Source organism: Macrobrachium nipponense, chromosome 19 (genome assembly GCF_015104395.2).
Source record: "Macrobrachium nipponense isolate FS-2020 chromosome 19, ASM1510439v2, whole genome shotgun sequence".
Classification (NCBI taxonomy): Eukaryota; Metazoa; Arthropoda; class Malacostraca; order Decapoda; family Palaemonidae; genus Macrobrachium; species Macrobrachium nipponense.
In genome coordinates, this window is record NC_061088.1 from 22,536,207 (window position 1) to 22,556,333 (window position 20,127).

Sequence of the window (20,127 nt, forward strand, 5' to 3'; positions counted from 1 at the left end):
GTCACAAAACCTGTTAAGGATTACTTTAGGTTGTATGTCGATGATTCAGGTAAATAGTCAGTCCGTTCAGTATTTGGGTATTAAAACAGACTATCCACATTTTTCATATCTGAATCAGTAGTTCTGGACAAAATTTTCAAATGCTTTCGTCATATTTTCATTATTTTTTTAAGATTATCTTCCGTTAGGATGGGGAATGTGTCTACCAACTTGAATTCCTTATACCCAAAGAGGACTTGCGTCAAAGTTGGTTGAAACTGATCCTAAGGTTACTGAGAAGTCGATACTAAAAGTTAACGCCATTCATAGATACATACACGGTCCAGATAGATATCTAGACCGTAGATACATACGACCGACTAAGTCTAACGAGAAACGCTCGGTTGTGTTTTCAGCTCAGGTGAACAAAAAATTATTCATGAGGTTGCTTATAAATACATTAGTCTTGACGATTGGCATGGAACCTTACTTTAGTTACAGGCTTGTTCTGTGAACTAGAGTCTGTGCAAGCACATGTCTGAATGACCTAACAACAACAATATCCCAGGATCCAATCGTGGCGTAGAGGAAGAATTTGTAATAGTTTGACACTGTTTTTTGATAGGTGAAATTTATGTAGTTTAAAGGATTCTATACGGCATTTTAATGTGTGTGTGTCTTACAGTTCTTCACTTTTTACATTTTTAAAATTTAGTCTTCAGGTTATTGTCTGTGATGTTTTTGCAAGAGTTTTAAGATAATTAACATCAAATCACTCTCACTACAACTTTACACAAATAAACTTAAAATGCTTCGTTATATTTCACGTTTCCTATAATAAATAAAAAAAATGTGAGGTTAACACCGACACACTGTGAACTGATGAAGTGTCACGCTCGTAAGTTGAAAAATTGGTGCATTATTCTATTAATAAACCTCTATATCTGATTTTTTGTGATGTTACACATTGTTAAATTAATGAGTAACCGTAGTTCATCGTCCAGATCTACTGGAGTGACTAGTTTTCTCTCCCAGTTAAAGAAGTTAACTTACCTTATAGTTTTTATATGTATATTTCAAGCCAAAAAGACTAAGTGCGTTCGGATAATTAAACAAACGTAAAAATCAAGGTTGGTTATAGTAATGCAGTAGGTACTGACTGTAAAGTCATCGACACGGGCCGTTCTCTACCAACAAAAATATGTCTGTTCACAAAATCGTCTACTGAGCTCATCTGGGGACATACCAATGAAAAATATAGGGCCAGAAATATTTTTTTTTTATTTTCAAAATATATATTTCAAGGATTTATTTTCGAAAACAGTTCATGATTGTAAACGTTCTCTCTTGTAAACAAATTTCATACTGCCCACGAACTACATTTGTTTGTTTACCATTGTGTTGTGCCACTGTCTAATTTTGAGTAGGTATAGGGTCTATTTGTTTAGGGTATTACTTAATCTATGAAGGGTAACTGTTTTATTTTATCGTTTTTATACACATTACAGAAGAATTTTCTTTAGTAATTGTGTGAATTTCAGTTGTAGCCTACATACTACAACGTAATAAAGTTAGTTAGCTCAAGGGTTCGCGAGAATAGGTAGTCCTCAATCAGTTGACAGTAGACCCTTGTGTGACAATAGAACAACATATAACAATAGGGCTTTTTGTGACTTAACATATACGAGATGGCATGAGTTTTTTCCAGGGGAGATCGTTTCGATACCCAAAGTTCCTCTCCTGGGTCCTGGGATGGTAGGCCCAATGAACGATTAACAAGAGTATCCAAAGATGGGCATAGCCTAATTTCACACCTAAGACAAGAATTTTATGTTTGTCAAAATACATTTCGAGATTTTTTTTTTAAATGCTTATTTCGGCTCCAGTGTGGACGGGTTTGTTGAAACTGTCATAGCTACAATTTTCTGTGATGTAGTAGTACCTACTACCTAGTAGTACCTAGGTAGGTAGCTAGCTAGTATGATTGACACTACCTAGCATTACCAGCCATACAAATGAAGTAGCCTAAGTATCATGACATTAAAGTTTATTAGGTATTACCTATGTAATTTTTGAGACTTACTGTTTGTAACAAGACTGAGATCTAAAGTATATTCTTTTGTAAGGTGTTTTGTCTTAGGCAATCAGATCGCCGGCTGGTGACAATATCTCACAGTTTCAGCCTTTTTTTCACTTTCAGGACTTAGGCTATTCAGAAAATATCTAAAAGAAACATGAAAATTTGATAAAGAAAAATGAAAATTTTGTATTAAGAATTAATAACTCATAATGAGAAATCTATTAATTATTTATTGTCCATTATACCTAGGCTATATGTACATATTATTTTAGGTTTATATTATTGTGTTAAACATGAAATACCAGTGTTTTTTTTAGTTTTTATGGACTTCTGTAGACTGGATCTTACAGGTTGAGACCGCCCCCCATTAACAGTGACCAGGACACCCAACCTAATGAGATCTAGATGCCATAAATCATGGGTTTAGATATAGGAATGTGCATCCTAAATTAACCTTCCCTTGCCTATCCTAGGACACCAGGTCCACCCTGAGCAGGGGCTGAACTCCTAACCTACTGTAAAAGTGACTGACTTTGAAAATTTGTTCATGAATATTGTGCTTGCAAGTATGCTATTGAAAAATAAAGGAGACGGATTGCTGTCACATCATCATTATAGCCACACCCATTTTCCACAAAGCCATTAAAATTGCTGGTCTGTTGTCTAAATAGCCTTTTCACACTATCCAACTGCAGAAAGAGTTTATTCGTACTTTACCATTACAGTACACTAATACTGGGTAGAACTTTTCAGGTGTTATATGTCTTCCCATTCCTAGTTGATATATATACTAAGAGTTTGTCAGTTTTCATTGTATGTAATTGAAGAAGAGATTAACAACTATTTGGTTAGAAATGAAACCAGATTAGCATGCCAATTGAGGGCTTATGTTTCAAAAATGTTATGTACCATTTCAATATCCCATTCTGCTTTGTATTTTAACCTATTATAGGGGAACCTCTGGGATACATGTACAATCTGTTGATCTTTTATTCTTTAATGGTAGATAAAGGGAGGAATTTTTTGTCTAGAATGTGTCGAGAAGAGCTTTATTAAAAAGAATAAAAACTGTTGCGGTATAATGTCACATTAAAAGAAATTTGTACAAATATGCCTATCGTAAGAGTCCATAATTATGAGAAATGAAGTTTTTTATCATAAATTATTCAGTTCTGGAAGATTTATACAGGTATATATTTAATAATACATTTTAAATAAAAAAAAAAACTTTTGTGTTTTGTAAGGAATAGCAATTAGTAAATTGAAATTTATATATAATTTAGTATTGTATTTTGGGATACAGTATTAGTAAAAGAAGCACTAATTGAATTTCTGGAAAGATGGCGCTTGTTCCTTGTTAATTTTATGAAAGCATAGGAGGTCGCACAGTACTATTACAATCATGTATGATATATATTAAGATTTAATTAATGTAGCGCAATAGTTTTGGCCTACATTAATTTATATATGTACTAATCAGATTTTGTGTATGTACATACGTTTTTGCTTCATTATAGTATTTGGCACATGTGTTGTTTTTTATTCTTGGCTTAATGTAGTTATAATTAATGCATTTCATGTTAATTTTTGTTAAATATTGGATAGACTGAATAAGAAAAAATGAAAATCATATATCATATAGCTACGTACAAAGTGGGAAAAGAAAACGGTAGATGGTAAAGATAGAGGAAAATGTAGATTAGGTATACTTTGCTAATTTGTTAACAATCTTTTGCTGATTTGTTAACAATCTTTTTAATAGTGTCCACAACAGAAATGCATACATCAGTGCTTATATATATATATATGTCATCTATTACCATAGCTATTTCATATTGCTGCAAATGAGTAAAAAGGAAGTGTTATGGTACTGTTTTCATGAAAAAAGAGTTTGGAGGGCTTAGTAGAGTGGCAGTGCAATATAGTGTATAGGATATTGGTAAGATATATAGTCATATATCTTACCAATATCCCCAGTATATGAAGACTGGGGATATTGGTAAGATATATGAATAGAGAAGGATTTTGTTTTTATAAACCATCAGGACATTTGATAGTATAACTACCACCATATCCTCTTGGTTGACAGTGCTGAGGTAATTTGTATAAGAGAATGTATTCATATGATAATATTAACTGTTAAATGATAATGATAATGTTAAACAGGTCATGGAGACAGAAGAACTCACCACTTGAATGCAGCATGTGTGGGCAGCTTAAAAGCGATCAGCGGGAATGTTTCCACGTTTTCTGTCTAGCATTGTTTCATGGCGGTCTGTGGCCATCTTGGCATTCATTGCTTGTCTGCTGCAGGTGAGGAAAGACATCATGTTTGTTGATCTGAGCTATTTTCAGGAGGTATGTAGGGCTGTGAATACAGCTGTATTGGAATTGTTTTCAGATTCTTTTTGAACGACCATAGCTACGTTATTAGTGAACTGGTAAACCTTGTAAAGTAGTCATAATTTAGTACTTTCTGTCTTACTGTGTACTTACAAACAAAATAAAAAAAAGTGAAAATTAAGTTGTTTTAAGATAAAACTTAGTTAGCAAAAGAAAAACTTGGTAGATCTTGCAAAACTCTTCACTTTCTATTGAGCTGTTGCCAGCTTAGCAGATTGACAAATTATGTGTATTCTGGTTCTTGGTGGTGCCCTTCATTTTCTTTTGTGAAAAAAAGACTAGGTACGTATATATCAATAACCTCAGAATGTATTGTGAACCTGATATGACTTTTGCCTTACTCTGCAGGTAACCAATTTAGTGTTATCATGGCAATTGCGACAAAGAGAGCTTCTTGCCTCAGAGGCTGCATCTGCTCCTGCAGCAGAAATTCCAGGCTCTATCTCTCGTGCTGGGATTCGGAGACAGCATGCAGCTATTCGCAGAAGAGACTACCATTTGGGGAAGAAGGTGGGTGCCTTTGCGTAGCATGTATCCTAAGGTTTGTTTGTTCTTTGAAACTATAAAATGTTATATTTTACACTTGGTACATTATTGCCTGCTCATCATGCCATTGTTCACTAAACTTTGTGACTAATCATTGCTACCTCCCAAGAATTTATTATTATAAACATAGGATCTGATCATTTTTATGATGTAACAGCTTTCTCATACTTTCTGTGATGGAACAGCTTTCAGATGATCATGAAGCAATTCTGTCCCGGATTGCTCGATGGAGTGTGCTGGACAGTTCAGGAGAGTTCCGTGTGTCAGTTGGTATTCTCCGGGGCACTGGTCTGGATTCCAGTAATGATGATAATGGGCCAGAAGGAAGAGAAGAATTGTTTGGTCCAACTTCTCAGGGATTGACATTGGTGACACAATGTTCCTTTGGCCAACTTCACCATCTTCCTTATTTAGCTTCTTACTGGCAGGTAGAAATATGACATTTTTTGTGCTAGGTATTTTTTAATCTATTGATGATATGTATAATGTAACTTAATGTACAAGGGTACATGAGAAACACAGTATTTAGGATAGAAAAGCAGATTAGGAGAAATGGAATGATTTAAACGGGCTAAGTGGAGAGATTGAAGTTGAAAATAAAGAGATTCTGGAACAAAGGAAAAGGAACGACAAAAAGACGAATTTTTAAAAAACTTAGTCATTGTGTACAGATGAAAAGAAGACACACTGCAATCAAGAAATTATAGAGGATTAAGACCTACTTGAAGACTGAAATTTTTTTTTTAAATTTATAATTATCAGTTTGGTTTTGTGTTAGAGATAAAAAATTGAAGCAATCTTTATGATAAGGCACTTGTAGGAAAAGTACTATGCAATGAAGAAGAGATTATAACATATATTTATGAATCTTGAACAGGCATTTGACAAAGTACTAAGATAGATAAATGGGCACCACGAAGGGAGAGATTGGTGTTACTATACCATAATGTTAGAAATAGACAAGACAATGGCAGGTGTACCAGAAGAGCTTGAGGTAAATATTGGTGCCCATCCATAGTAATGGAAGAAGTTAGAAAGGAATCTAGAAGAGGTAGCCCCTGAGAGCTGCGTTATGTAAATGTCTTGCTGCTAACACCAGAATCCAAGGGAGGGGCGATGGAAATGTTTAAGATGTGGAAGAGTGTAATGAAGGGGAGAGGGCTGAAAATCAACCAGGCTAATCAAAGCTTAAAGTGACTGGAAAGGAAACTAAGGAAAAAATTAATTCAGGAAAGTTGGCTCATTGCTTTTGGGGGAAAAGGCTGCTATGTGAATGCTGTAGGTGTTATTACATAAGGTGCTTATGAGTACAAAGTAAACACGGTGAAATAGAAAAGCTGACAAAAAATGTTCAAAGTGATGACAGTGGTGATGATGATAAAGTAAAACTATAAGCTCTCAGTTATTGTTCCCAGTGATTACTGAGAAATTGAAGTTGCTTGCAGTTAGTGACAACAGCTCTTTGTTTATTAAATTTACATTAGTTCATTGTTTGTATAAATGTACATCAGTTCATTGTTATGTAGTGTTCCGCATTGCAGTAATCCTCTATTTGAATATGAAGCATTAAAATAATGTTACTCTGATTACAGTACTTCAGTGTTGTTGACATATTCTCATTATGCTTATGGCTTGCCTTTCTGCTTGATAACATTTATCTATAGTACATTTTCATAGATACAAAGGATTACTTTGAAACTTTTGTGCCAGTACTTTGTATTATCATATCTTATTTACCATGTATGGGGATAGTGCTGCCAGTGTACCTCATGCAGTGCAGTGTAGGCTGCAACCCTTTTCATTCCTTTTTTTATACAGTACCTCTGTTCTTAAACTGTTTCTTCCATCTCACTTTCCACCCTCTCCCAACAATTGTTTCTTTGCTTTCAGCGCTGAATGATCACACAAGTCTCAGTGCTTGACCTTTTCTTTAAATATTATATTCCAATCTTTGTAATCATATTTGTATACTATTTTTACAATAATGTTCAAAGTTAACATTACATGTCAGCTTTACATATATATGTTTTTCTTCTATTTTCAGGGTCCTGTTTCTGTTGCTGTATTTGCTCTTAGTGGAGAAGTACAAGCAGTTGTTCAAGCATTTCATCTTTTAAGGCAGTGTTACCCTAACATAAAAGAGAATGTGACCTTTAGCCTCATATTTCCTCTGAATTCTCCAACTTCACCACATCTTACCCCTACTTCTGATACCACTCCTTGTGATAAGATATTTTCTGATACCTACCAGGCAAATTACGATTTTAAGGGTATCCAGTATCCAAATAATCTATTACGGAACACTGCAAAAAAGGCTACTACAACAGGACTCATGCTAGTAATTGACATAGACATGGTTCCAAGCGAAGGACTTCACGAAGCATTTTCTCGTTATGCCAAAAGCAATAATATATTAGATGAGAATTCCAGTGAGGAGAAAACGGTATGGATATTACCAGCATACGAAATTAAAGAAGGCACTACTATTCCCAAAACTAAACAGGATTTGTTGAAGATGAGGGAGAAAGGCACTGCACGGCCATTCTACCAAGAGTTGTGTCTCAAATGTCAGGTAAGTCATTGACATTTCTTTAGATGTTCAACCTGTTGATGGCTGAAGCTTCAAGTGACAAATATTTATCAGGAAATATACTTTATATTAGGCTCAAGGGATTAACATGGAAAGTATAGTAGTTGCAGTTGGAGGCCCATTGTAGCTTAGTGTTGGAGATGTTAATAAGGCAAATGCAGCTGTTTCCATGGTTGTCTGTAGTGAACCTACAGGAAAAGTAAACATTATTTAATCTTGATTTATTTAAAACTTTATTTGTTCGTATGAGTAACAAACCTTTGGTGTTAACAATAGGATAAATTTTCTTGCATTGTTAAGATCTCAGGTTTGTTAGCTATGAGATATACAAATGATTAAAAATTTGTCATATTAAAATTTATTATGACTCAAAGGAGGTCAATTTTTATATCTTTTGAGCTGAACTTTGATTTTTCAGAAATATACTGATTACGCTGCTTGGGAAAAAAGTGCAAAAGGGAAACAAGGAAGTGTGGAAGCATTATTTGAGGTTCTTTGGCAGGACCCATATGAACCTTTTTATATATCTCGTGTTAATGTGCCCTCTTATGATGAAAGATTTCGGCAATATGGCTTTAATCGCATCAGTCAGGTAAGGTTATTATATAGTATACAGTAGGTTATATAGTAGTATACAGTACCCTTGAGCATTATTGAAACTTTTTGTTTATGGACAAAATTATATGTAGGATTTACTTGTATGCCTTCAGTAAACTATTTTTAAAAACTGTTACTTCATATAGATTACTAAATCACAGGGAATTTTTATTGAATTGAGGATATTTTATTTGTAAACATTTGGGATGTTAAAATTATGGTAAAAAAATGAATTCTTTCATTCCATACCTTGGTATTAGAGTGAATTGGCAATAAAAAAAATTTGAAATTTTGATGTAAAATTGATTGCCCCAGACACACAAGTAAATCCTACATATAATTTTGTCCATAAATAAAGTAGTCTTCTTACTAGGCTGAAGTAGTGTATATGATCTCATAGTTTTAAGAATGGGATGTATTGATAGAAATAAAGGTAAAATGGGGATTTGCTCTCTCTCCCACGCACCAAAGGTTCTCTTTCCGGTCAGTCAGAAGGGAGGAATTCCTCATTGCTTGTAAAGCTCATGTCATGTCAGCAATTTTCTTATTTTATTTCTTCATTTGTGTTACTTTATATGACTTGACGTGTTTTGGAAGTCTTACATAAGCTGAACCCTTCTTAACGTTGAATAGCATTCAGTGTCAATACTACTGTAGTTTAATGCTTTGGAAGACTACTATTTTTTGCATCATACAAATATCTAAACTTTTGAAAGTTTTCTGTTTCATTGATGAATATTTTGGATTTACTATGGGTGCTCTTCATCCCTACATGCTGGCTGATTGCAGAGAGAGAAAACACTAATAAATAGTACTACTGAGAAGGCATTTTGAAATTTGGAACTTTGACCTGCTGAGAATAATAAAAAAGGCATTATAGAATTTGTATTAGTTTATTGGGAGCAATTTAAAACTTGTTCTGTAAATTTTATATTTTTTCTCATGATATTTTTCTCATTTATAAGGTATGTGAGCTACATGTTGCTGGCTATCGGTTTTTGGTTCTTGATTCAGCTTTTGTTATACATCAAGGCTTCAAGATCTCTGGAACTTTCCATAATTCCAAGGATATGGAGCAGGAGAAAAACAGAGTCCTTTTCCGACAGTTTAAAGGAGAACTGAAGGAGAAATATCCAGAATCTTCTAGGCGATGCTATTAGCATAAGGTACTATAGTATATATTGTATTTACAATACTAATTCAAATTAAATTCGTTATTGTGCTTTCTCAATTGAGTAAATTCTACATTTCACTGATTTGTAAGGTGAAACTTCTCTTGTCATTCAGGGCAATTAATTTTTCATTATGTATTTCTAGTTAGTGACATAGTATATGTTTCTCACGTTCTTTTTGGGAATTATTCTTTCTTCTCTACTAGTCTTTTGATACACTGTGTGGGGATGATACTGTAGACAGTTCTTCAATATTTTACTTCTGCCCAGGACGTGATTTTGGAACTTTCAGGTTTAGCTGTTGTGATGAAAGTAGGTTCAGTTGAGCAGAGACTGGTCTACATGAGAGTGAAATTTGCCTCTTGACTTTTATGTAAGAATTCTCAGATTCACAGTGAAGGCTGTGAATTTCATAAATAATTAAGGTTATGATTATAGATGTACATGCCTTTAGGCACAAAGGAAGCACAAATTTAATAAGAGTTCCCAAAACTATTCAGGCTGATATAAAACAGTCTGTATTTGTGTAAAAAGATAGCAAACCATTAATTATGTATATCATAATGTTTAGGCAGTGATATGTAGAAATTTTAATGAAAGAATAATGGTATTGTTTTGTACTTTCATCAACTGAAAATCATCCAGATACAAACAGGAAATGAAGCACCAAAGAATCTAACCTCAATTGTGGGTTTATCAATCTTGTTTGTTTTATTATTATTATTATTCCAATTGTGCAAACGTTCAGATAGAACAGGCCTGAAGCTCAGAATAAATACTTTATCTGGAAAAACTTCAGAACTTAATGAAGGTAATAAGTACAGGTTGATAAAAAAATTATTAACTTACTTAAACAGCAGTATGAATCAGATAACAAAAACACTGGTGACTGGGGCTTGATCAACATTATGGTGTCTAAAACTTCTGAAAATCAACTTTAATAAGACTAACAGGTAACGATACCACACTTTTTAAGAAAGGGATGTGAGAGACCTCCAGCACTGGGCACTATGACATTGTGACACTCGTCAGAATGAAGGGGCTAACGCTCTGTAAGTGAGTACTAACGTTCTTTATAAATTTTTGAGAGGGAATTTTCTGTTCAAATAGTTTATGAATGTTGGCCCAATAGGATATCTAATAGTAGTGATCTAAATAATGAGTAAAGATTCCAAAAAACTGCGGACTTCTGTACAATATTCCAGTAATAAATACGTAGTACAAAAAAAGTGAAATATTTGTCATGAATACTGCCATCTCAGCAGATGTAAAAAGTCTCATGTGTAATATGTTGTAAAAGAGAAAACCTATTATCAAAGTTAACAACTACTGCATCTCCAAATGGCATCTACAAATATTCAGAATTGTTAGGTACAGTTATATAGTACGTATACAGCAGAAGTTTGTAACTTGTCACTGGGACTTACGATATATTCAACATAATGATCTGAATAAAAAGCAAAGGTCACTACACATATTTATGATACTTGTGTTATCCTGCTTGGTTTATAGGGGGAGAGGTATAATGTGCACTAGCTAAAGAAGCTTTAAGTTTTGTTGCATTGCTCGAGAAAGTTTCTTGGGAGACATTGGTATCCCATAGTGAAAAATGTGAAAATACTTAATATAGTAGATTCTGAATTCTTTCATACCTGTATACCTAAGTAGGAAAAGACTCCGACAGATTTTCCAGCTTTAAAAAAATGGATGAGTGTTGAATTCCAAAGAAAAGACTGCTTGTTGAGAAAAACAAAGAAGACAATAAGAAGATATCCTTTACACTGCTCCAACTTTACAGCATAATTTATGCCGACATCATGATTAGTAATGCTTTATGGAGCCATTATAGTAGTAGTACCCATGCAAATTGACTTCACCATAAAAGATTAATATAAACTTTTGGTTAAGCCTGTGAACAATATTTTTATGGCAAGAACAAATAATTAACAGGAGTTACATTATTTAAATATTGAACTGTATTATTTTTTTAGGCCAGCAATGATGTCACTAGAGAAGATAAGGTATTATAATGAAGACCAGCATAGATTATTAGATATATCTTTACATCTGGCATCAAGCCTTCATTCTTTAATTTTGAGAATGTTATGTTCCTCTGTTTTATAAGGCAGATATTAATGGATATGTGTTACATTCATTTTGTTGATGACCTTGCTCATATTTTGTGTACCACTCCATGGCCAGTAATTTTGAGAAAGAATTTACATTTATAAGTTAGTTCACTCCCTGTGCTTTTTTTTTGTCAAAAGAAGTTTGATGTCAGATAATGTTTGTGAATATTGATGTTGATTTTTACAAAGTATACATGAAAATAAGATAAAATACATTGTATCATTGACTTCAGTAACCACTGAGGTATGTGTTGGTATCTTTGTGTGGTTGATATTTCTTTGAATCCATAGTGTCACATATGGCTGTTCCTGACATACTCTGCAAGTTTTTTCCTGAATGAACCGCTGTTTGGACAAAGCTAGGGATTTTTTGGCATCATGAATGTGATAGGTGAGAAGCTCTCTGAAAGAGATGTGCTGGCATCAACAAAGATGTTTTTAATAGCAATATGATGAAACTGGTGTTTTCTGTAATTGTTAAATTGCAATCTTTTTCTGTTCTGTAATGTGTTAAAATCCAGGTCTCCTATATTATTTTAGTTAAGAGGCCTCTTATTGTTAGACTATTTATTTGAGTTTATAGTACAACAAACGTCCTTTATAGAGAATCCTCATGAACAGACATTTCTCAAGACTATTGGGTTCTGTTTCCAAATATCAAGAAACATTATATGCTGCATCTCCAGTTAATGCAAGAATTGCCATGAAAACATGTACAACAATGCTTTTGAGTGTGTGTACAAACACAGCTAGTTGTTGAAAGACAATTTTAATATTCTCTAATGTTCATAAGTGTTGTGTATACATATATTAACATGCTATAAAGTACAAGACCACTGTGTCTCATGAAGACTAAGACTGAAAGCTTTGTTCTTAGATGAAAAGTGACAATTGAAGGATGGTAGAGTTAAAGAATTTTAGAGAGGTATTAAAAGGAAAAGTAATAGGCAGAAGGCATTGCGGTTTAATGATGATCACTGCAAAGATCTTTATAGTACATTTTACACTATTTTGCTCATGACACATCACTTCAGTACCTCTAAAGGGGACATTTGCATTACTGAATGTTGACACATTCCATCCTTAGATTTGTATTTTTGAAGTACTGTATGTTATTGATAAAGTATGGAGCATATGTAACACACACACCACTAGGCAGCAAAATTTAATGTATAAGAGGTCTGTTATTGGTGTAGTAAAAAATTGCAGCCAAAGTAAAATATTTTGTTACAAATAATGTTTAGAATTTTAAGTCATTTGTATTTATTTTTTTTAGCCTACATAAGTTATTTGTGAACAAGATCTGTTTCTTACAGAGCAGCTTTTTCTAAACTGAACATTTGTGATTAGTGAGATTTTGTTATTAATGCAAAATATTTAGGTTCAGTTTCAGTGCATACTAATTTGTTGTTGTTTTTAATGAATGTTTGATACCGCAGCTGTGCGTACTGTGCCCTCTCTACAATAATAGAAATTTGTTTAGTATACAAGAAAGTAAATGTTTTAATTGAAGCTAAAAGTGTATTTCCTTCTATTATGATTAAGGTTCTTTTTATGCAGTGTTAGGTTTGCACTGGAATTTTCATGTTTGTTTGTTTGTCAGATAAGATCAGGTCGGGATGTCCATAATCTTTGTGCAGTAGATTGCAATTATTGTAACTGTCCTTGGGTCATGAAAGGATTATTAAAAGTTTTAGTATATGAGAAGAAATCAGAATGTATTATACTAAGAATTTATGATAGGGATTCATTTCTGTTTTTGGCAGTTTTCTAATAAACTCCTTTATATTTTTTCTAACTAGATTTTGCACATGATTTCTGGTAGTTTTTCATAACATATCTTTTTCAATAAAGAGATTTTGGATATGTTGTTTTCATGAACTGTCATGTGCTATATATATGCTAGTCGCTGGAATTTAAGGATTTTATTGCCAGAAATTAGAAATTGAAAGACATTTAAGATTACTGTACTGTTATTAGTGTACGTGTTTTGAATTAGTAGTTTGACATGTCTACAGAGTCATTTCCAAAGTGTTACAGGGCTTGCCTGAAGGATGTGTTCATAAATGAAAAGTATAAAGAGAGCAAGAGGAATGAGCAAAAAGTAAAGGGCAGAAAATTTTCAATCCAGTCTTGGAGTTACTCTAATAATACTTTTATGTGATGTTGATTCAATTCACAAGTCTACACTTGAGTCATTCAGCGTCAACTGCAGCTAGGTTAATTTGATGTTTTGTTGCTGTGCACAAGTACAATAACTTACAAATTTGCAAGAGAACATAATGGTATTTTTGTTTTTTTGCATATGAAACCAAGTAATTCAACTTGTAAAGTTAGTCTTTTGCAAAGTAAACCACTTCCACGTTTAATTTTATTTCAGAGCAATAAGAATGCACTTCAATGCATAACTGTTCAATATGTAAAAAGATGCTATGTTGTCTTCTGTTGTTACTTGATGTTTTTGTATACTGTACTTGACCATTGTGGATATGATAGTATGAAATATCTTTGAAAACTTATTCACAGCACTGCATATACTTGCTTACTTTAGCTTGTCAAAGGTGTCTTCTCAATGTAATGCACACTAAAGCACTAATCACCCGTGTATCAAAACTCAGATTTTTATTATGAAATAAGACAACATTGTAGCAGTCTTATACTCTATAGCACTGACTCATGTTGGATGTGAATCAAAATTTCTTGTTGCTCAGGATGATTCTCTTGTCTTTTAAAAGACTGAAATGGCTGGCATATAGGTTGAGAGTTTTTGTTATACAGTATTTACATATTTTTCTTTAAATTCCTTCTTATATTTATTGTATTGAGCTAAATGACATATCTTAGATTAATTGTAAGGTGTAAGGATTAGTATGTGATGATAATCAAATTTGTCAGATTATTGACATTACTTAACTACCATAATTACAATTGCATGCAATCTCCTTTGTGATAGATATCTAATTAGGGTATTTTTTGAGTACTCATGTAATTTTATCTATTATAGATAACAAATGAGGAAGTACTGGTAGTACAGAAGTCAAGTGCTGTGCACTTTAGGCTTGTTACTCAAGAAGTGGAAATTTATACACTTTTGAAGTTGTTATTTATGTTTTGCTCTCCACTCTGGCATCTCTGACCATCTCATTCCCAAACTTTGTGCCAAGATTCCAATTTTTTTTTTTCTTTATTTTTGTACTGGTATCAGTTTTGAATGTACACATGTTTGTTGAGGTGATGCCACACATGCTTGAAGGAATACATGAATTTTTCACCAGTACTATAGGGAAAAATATTTTATTCTTGGTGGGAATTTTGCCAGCAAAATGCTAAAAGAGGCTGCTGGAGAATGTTTTTATGACATTGCCTTTACTCTTGTTTTTCAGCTTAATCATAAGGTTAGGCTTAATTAATGTACGATGGGTAATCTTGGCAATATACTGTAGTTTATAATTTAAACAAATTTTTTGTGTATATTTTTCCAACTTAACCTTAGATTTAAACATTATGCTTTTGTTATATTTTGTTAAAAACAAGTTTGTTTTTTAAGTAAAATCTTGTGAGGCATGTGTCGTTTTGTGTGATTGTTTATTATCACTAATTATTTTTATCAGAGTTTTTGTAATTATGGCTGTTTGATTAAAACTAGTTGGAATTATAAAATGTGTTGTGCTATTAAGAATTATTGATCAGTAGCTTTTTAATTGCTATACGATGGTAGAGTTATTGTTAATCTCATTACTACTTACTGGTAGTCATAGAAGGTTTTTCAATCTGTATTTTTCTTACTGAAGGTGTCTTAAAAGTGAATGTTCTTCTGAGGTCTTTATTTCATGTGACCACGTTAGTACAGTTGAAGAGATGGTCATTCGAGAAGGAAAAGAATGATGTATATGTAGCTGTAATATGTACAAGAAAAGTTAATAATATATGTATTCACATTTTGTCTTTAGTTTAAAAGAACTTTGAGTCAATGTTTTATTAGCTTTTACCGTTCAATCACAATTATGAGTCTTTCACTTGATGCACCAATTATTTTATAATTCGGTAACACACCAGTTATTTTATAAGCTTCAGTCCTCTCCTTGTAGTTGACACCATTCCTTTTATTATTAGGTGTACTATTCTGTGATTTACTGGTGTTTTTGTATTCTGAATTTCACTGGTATTTATGATATGTAATGTCATATAACAGTATACGTAATGTCAAATGCTCCTGTACATTGTCAGCAAAGTATGTCCAAAATACAGAATCAGGCAAAAACTATATATATATGTGTGATTTTGATTTATTGAATTATCTTACAACTATAGACTGGTGTTTCATGAAAATTTGTACAGGCCTCCAACATTTATGTTGTATAAGGTATCCTGATTGTGTTTTCCATTAATGTACCATCATCTAATAAGTGTAGGACCCGAAATATTCTTTGCAATAAATTGTAATCTTGTGTCTTGTGTTTGAACAATAACAAATAAATATTAAAGACTGAGGTTTGATATTTTTAGAAAAGTATGACTAACTCATTAATCCTAGTCTGATTGTGTAATTTCATTACTTGTAAATAGCATAAGTATTGTAAATAAATTAAATAAAGGATTTTTATATTGATAATGATGTGATTCAAATTCCATTTTTAAACGTGAAACACTGCTATTCTCAATTTTTTAGGAACTAGGGAATTTTTAGGATAAAAATGTCTGCAGTTTTTTGGGGTTTTTTTCTTATTGCCATGATATTTGGAAGGTTTTATCTTGCCCCATTTATAAAACTGCTGACTCTGAAAATCAAGCCGCCAATTTATTGAAGGAGTATAGTTATTTGGTAACCATATGTAATTGTTTTCAAGACAAGATTACTTTTATTTTTCCAAGAAGCTCTCTGTTTTCCAGGGTAATAATCCTGTATCCAACTCGTCAGCAATTGTATTTTATACTGATATCCCATATCTCAGGAAACAATTGAGTTATCAGTTGCTTAGGTTTTAAAAGATCTGTACGTAATTTGTTAAAATTAGATTTTAATGAAAAATTAAGTCTTGGGCTCGATGGTCTTTTTAATATACGTACCTAATAATAATAGCTTTATTTTAAATCACTATTTTTATAAATGTTAATTAGATTAACCAGTCCACCGAGCTAATTTAGTATTTCATTGAATTGACATAATATTCTCATAAAACTTCATCTGAAAAATGCATTTTATACCATGGATGCTTCCCTTCAAAGTTAATGGAAATTTCAGTCTTATTATTATAAAGTATAACTTGGTTCATTTTAAATACATAATATTTATTTTTTACTATTGCACTTATTCTTGTGTGTATTTTTTTTGTGTTATTGAGTACCTCTATAAATTATTAGTGACAGGCATTTCCTTTTATCTCCCAGGTCCTTGATATAACCCGTGTGTTCTTTTTGTAAAAAGAACTGTGCTGTCTGTGTTGCTTAAAAGTAGCTGGGCCATGGTGGAACAGTCCTTCCTGTAATCACTAATTAATATCAAGGTCAGACTTGTTTCAGCCTACTGGCCATTTTGAGGCTGCAATGAAGTCATCAAGCTAATGAAGCAGAAGTGCAGATAACGATCAATATGGAACCTGGTAAGTGAGCAGAAAGAAAACGCAGTAACATTGGTGAACGGTACATTGATAAATGAAAGGGTAAGTTATAATGAGAGAGGGGAGTACTAAGACAGGAAAGAGAATATTTAGTTTTCTGATTTGACCCTTACCAGAATAAGATATATGCATTATGTACATTATGAGCTAACTGACTACTGCAACAACATTGTTGAGGAGAGAAGTAAAAACAGCTGTCAACAAGGCATATATGCTTGGAGAGAGAATCTGTGCAATCTGTTGTAGGTGTAATTAACTTTTTTGGCAGGGTGAGACTGTAAGTGTTGCCGGATAAAAATCAATTATCTGCAGCGCACTGTAACTCTACTTATGGAAGGGGGTAAGCCCCAGAATTTTTTTTTTTTTTTTTTTTTTTTTTTTAAGGGGCACTGTAAGGCCTAGAAGGGCAGTAAACTAAATAATGTGGGTGGTTTAACATTAAGCATCTGATATTTAACCATAATATTTATTATTTTAGGGGACAGAGTTATGTGTCCCCCATAACTCAAACTTTAGGGGAGACAAGCCACCCCCCGTGAGTTATACCCCTGAACACAGGAAGGTCATCAGTATAGGCCTTCCAACAGCACAATGATATGAGAAGATTAGTTACATGAAGAATCTATCTGATTCTTATGCAGGTACAGGTATGTAGGAAGTACTTCTGCTATTCCTTAGTTGGAACTTAGATTAGGTAAATCTAGCAACCCAGGTAATTGTGACATTTCTGCAGGGATCTAGAATATTGGCATGACCTTGGGTTTCCTGTGGACCCAAAGAAACAAGAGAATCCCAAGTGCTGTTATTCTTAAGGTGCGTTCACACGGTCGAACAATGTCCGACTGACAAACATTATTACCAATTAACAATTGTCTGCCGGTCTTTGCCTAGTGAGCAGAGTAAAAACAGTGGAATACAACCTCATCTGGTACCACAGTTTGTTGCCAGATCTACTTCCATCGTTTCAACGCTTATAACGTCATTCTGCTTCGCCTATGATATGGTAACAATGTTTGTCCGTCGGACATTGTTCGACCGTGTGAACGCACCTTTAGCAGCCATATATGTTTGCAATTGGTACTTGGCACAGACATTAAACATGTTATGCAGGGAATTGTCACAACCAGGCTGTCTCATTTTGCTATTAGAAAAAAACACAGATTTATATTGATGTTAATGTCCTCAGTAGGCAAAAGTCCCCAGTGGGCCAAGAGACTGAAATTGTTGCAGTTATGCAATAAGACCTGAAATTCACCATTCTGGCGCCTAGGGTGCCTTGCATGAAATAGTTGAGACCGTTTGTAATGGACCTTCACGGCTTCACCCATTACTGGTAGTTGACAAAAATTGTCAAAATACTGTAATTACACAATTTATGGAAGCATAGATCTCATAGTTATTAATATGTTCATATTTATCAAGGTACTTCAGAATATTCCTTTTGCAAAGAACTGAAAAATTTCAAAATATGAATTGCACCAGCTACTTGATATATAGCGCCTCATTGGTGTGATCGGTATGGTCTTGGCCAGCCACCTCGGTGGTCGCGAGTTCGATTCTCGGTCATATCATTGAAGAGTTAGAGAAGTGTATCTCTGGTGATAGAAGTTCACTCTTGACATGGTTCGGAAGTCACATAATGCCGTTGGTCTCATTGCTGAATAACCACTGGTTCCATGCAACGTAAAAACACCATACAAGCAAACAAACAAGCTATTTGATATATTTTCAATGCCTTGAAAAATTCTGAGATGTTAATACCTTTGCTTAACATGCTACACAGAATCTATTTTCTTTTAAAAGTTTTTGTTTTATATGTAATCTCACAATCTGATTACTATAATAAACGTGGACTACAACACAAAGGTGTGTAGTACCCAACCAAGTAACAAAGACTTGATCTGTAAACATCTGTTGTATTAAATCAATGGCCATTTGTATATCACAAAATTTCCCACAATTTTTCTAAAAAAAAAATTATATAATATAGATATATGATATATATATATAATTATTGTATATATATTTATATGATATATATATAATATATATATATATAATATATATATAAGCACCTCAGTAGCGTGACTGGTTTGGTCTTCGCCTGCTACATCGGTGGCCGCGAGTTCGATTCTCGGGCATTCTATTAAGGTGTGAGAGATGTGTATTTCTGGTGATAGAAGGTTACTCTCGACTTGGTTCGGAAGTTACGTAAAGCTGTTGGTCCCGTTGTTGAATAACCACTGATTCCATGCAACGTAAAAACACCATACAAACAAACAAAACAACCTAACAAATATAAGGTTTGCATAGTAACTGATGCATGGTAACGGTGTCCCTTTCTTATATCTTGATCATGCATAATTTTTTAAAGTTATAAATCTCTTATTCTGCTTTGATAAAGATAACAAAAAGACTAGTGTTTTGCTATGTTGTTGATAATATTCTAAATATGGTATGGCGTTTGTTATTATGCCACCTTGAAGATCTTGCGATAATGGCTCACAGCTGTGACGCCTTGTCACACAAGAACATGAACTTATACCAGCAAGTAGCTAACAATAATACAGAATCATTGCTGATGTATATGAAGGTTTTTTTTTCTTCTAATTTCATACCTGTAAGAGATATATTTGTTTACTTGTCATATTAAAAGATTGGCGTTTTCTACATTCTTTTGTAACCTAACGCAATGTCTGTTTTCATTTTCCCTCCCAAATACCACCTGCCGGGGAGGTGCCCAGCCATTTATTATAACAAATTTACTCCAAAGTATATGATATACCACAATTAAAATACCAATCTTATTTTAATCGAATTGTTAAGGGGCTCTTTTTTGCAAAAGCATTTTTAAAATTCTGCGTAGCAGGACGTAATATAATCGCTATTGAAAAAGGTATTGGGCACATGCGCAATTGTTATTATAAATGGTTGGGAAAAACAGATTCATGTTCGTGATTAAACATACGAGCATCACTATCTGATGGTTTTGTACGAGTGTGTTTGTGTGTAG

The 20,127-nt window shown here is 33.4% G+C and overlaps 1 protein-coding gene across 2 annotated transcripts; it reads left to right on the forward strand.

Moving 5' to 3' along the window:
• Window positions 1–1,336: 1,336 nt before the first annotated feature.
• LOC135214956 (beta-1,4-glucuronyltransferase 1-like) lies at window positions 1,337–16,108 on the forward strand. 2 transcript variants are annotated; one of them, XM_064249459.1, is made up of 8 exons: window positions 1,337–1,402; window positions 4,226–4,372; window positions 4,811–4,972; window positions 5,194–5,436; window positions 7,053–7,580; window positions 8,017–8,190; window positions 9,161–9,361; window positions 11,359–16,108. In XM_064249459.1, the coding sequence occupies exons 2-7, from the start codon at window positions 4,295–4,297 to the stop codon at window positions 9,353–9,355; spliced, it is 1,380 nt and encodes a 459-aa protein (XP_064105529.1). In that variant the 5' UTR covers window positions 1,337–1,402; window positions 4,226–4,294; the 3' UTR covers window positions 9,356–9,361; window positions 11,359–16,108. The 2 variants fall into 2 exon arrangements, with proteins under 2 accessions (XP_064105529.1, XP_064105521.1); XM_064249451.1 differs by having other exon boundaries at window positions 9,161–16,108.
• The last annotated feature ends 4,019 nt before the right edge of the window (window positions 16,109–20,127 follow it).

Excerpts from the sequence above, each read along its gene's own strand:
- LOC135214956 (XM_064249451.1), top strand. The coding sequence starts at position 4,295 with ATGTTTCCACGTTTTCTGTCTAGCATTGTTTCATGGCGGTCTGTGGCC. Across the intron at positions 4,973-5,193 it reads ACTACCATTTGGGGAAGAAG|CTTTCAGATGATCATGAAGC; the intron begins GTGGGTGCCTTT and ends GTGATGGAACAG. Across the intron at positions 7,581-8,016 it reads AGTTGTGTCTCAAATGTCAG|AAATATACTGATTACGCTGC; the intron begins GTAAGTCATTGA and ends TTGATTTTTCAG.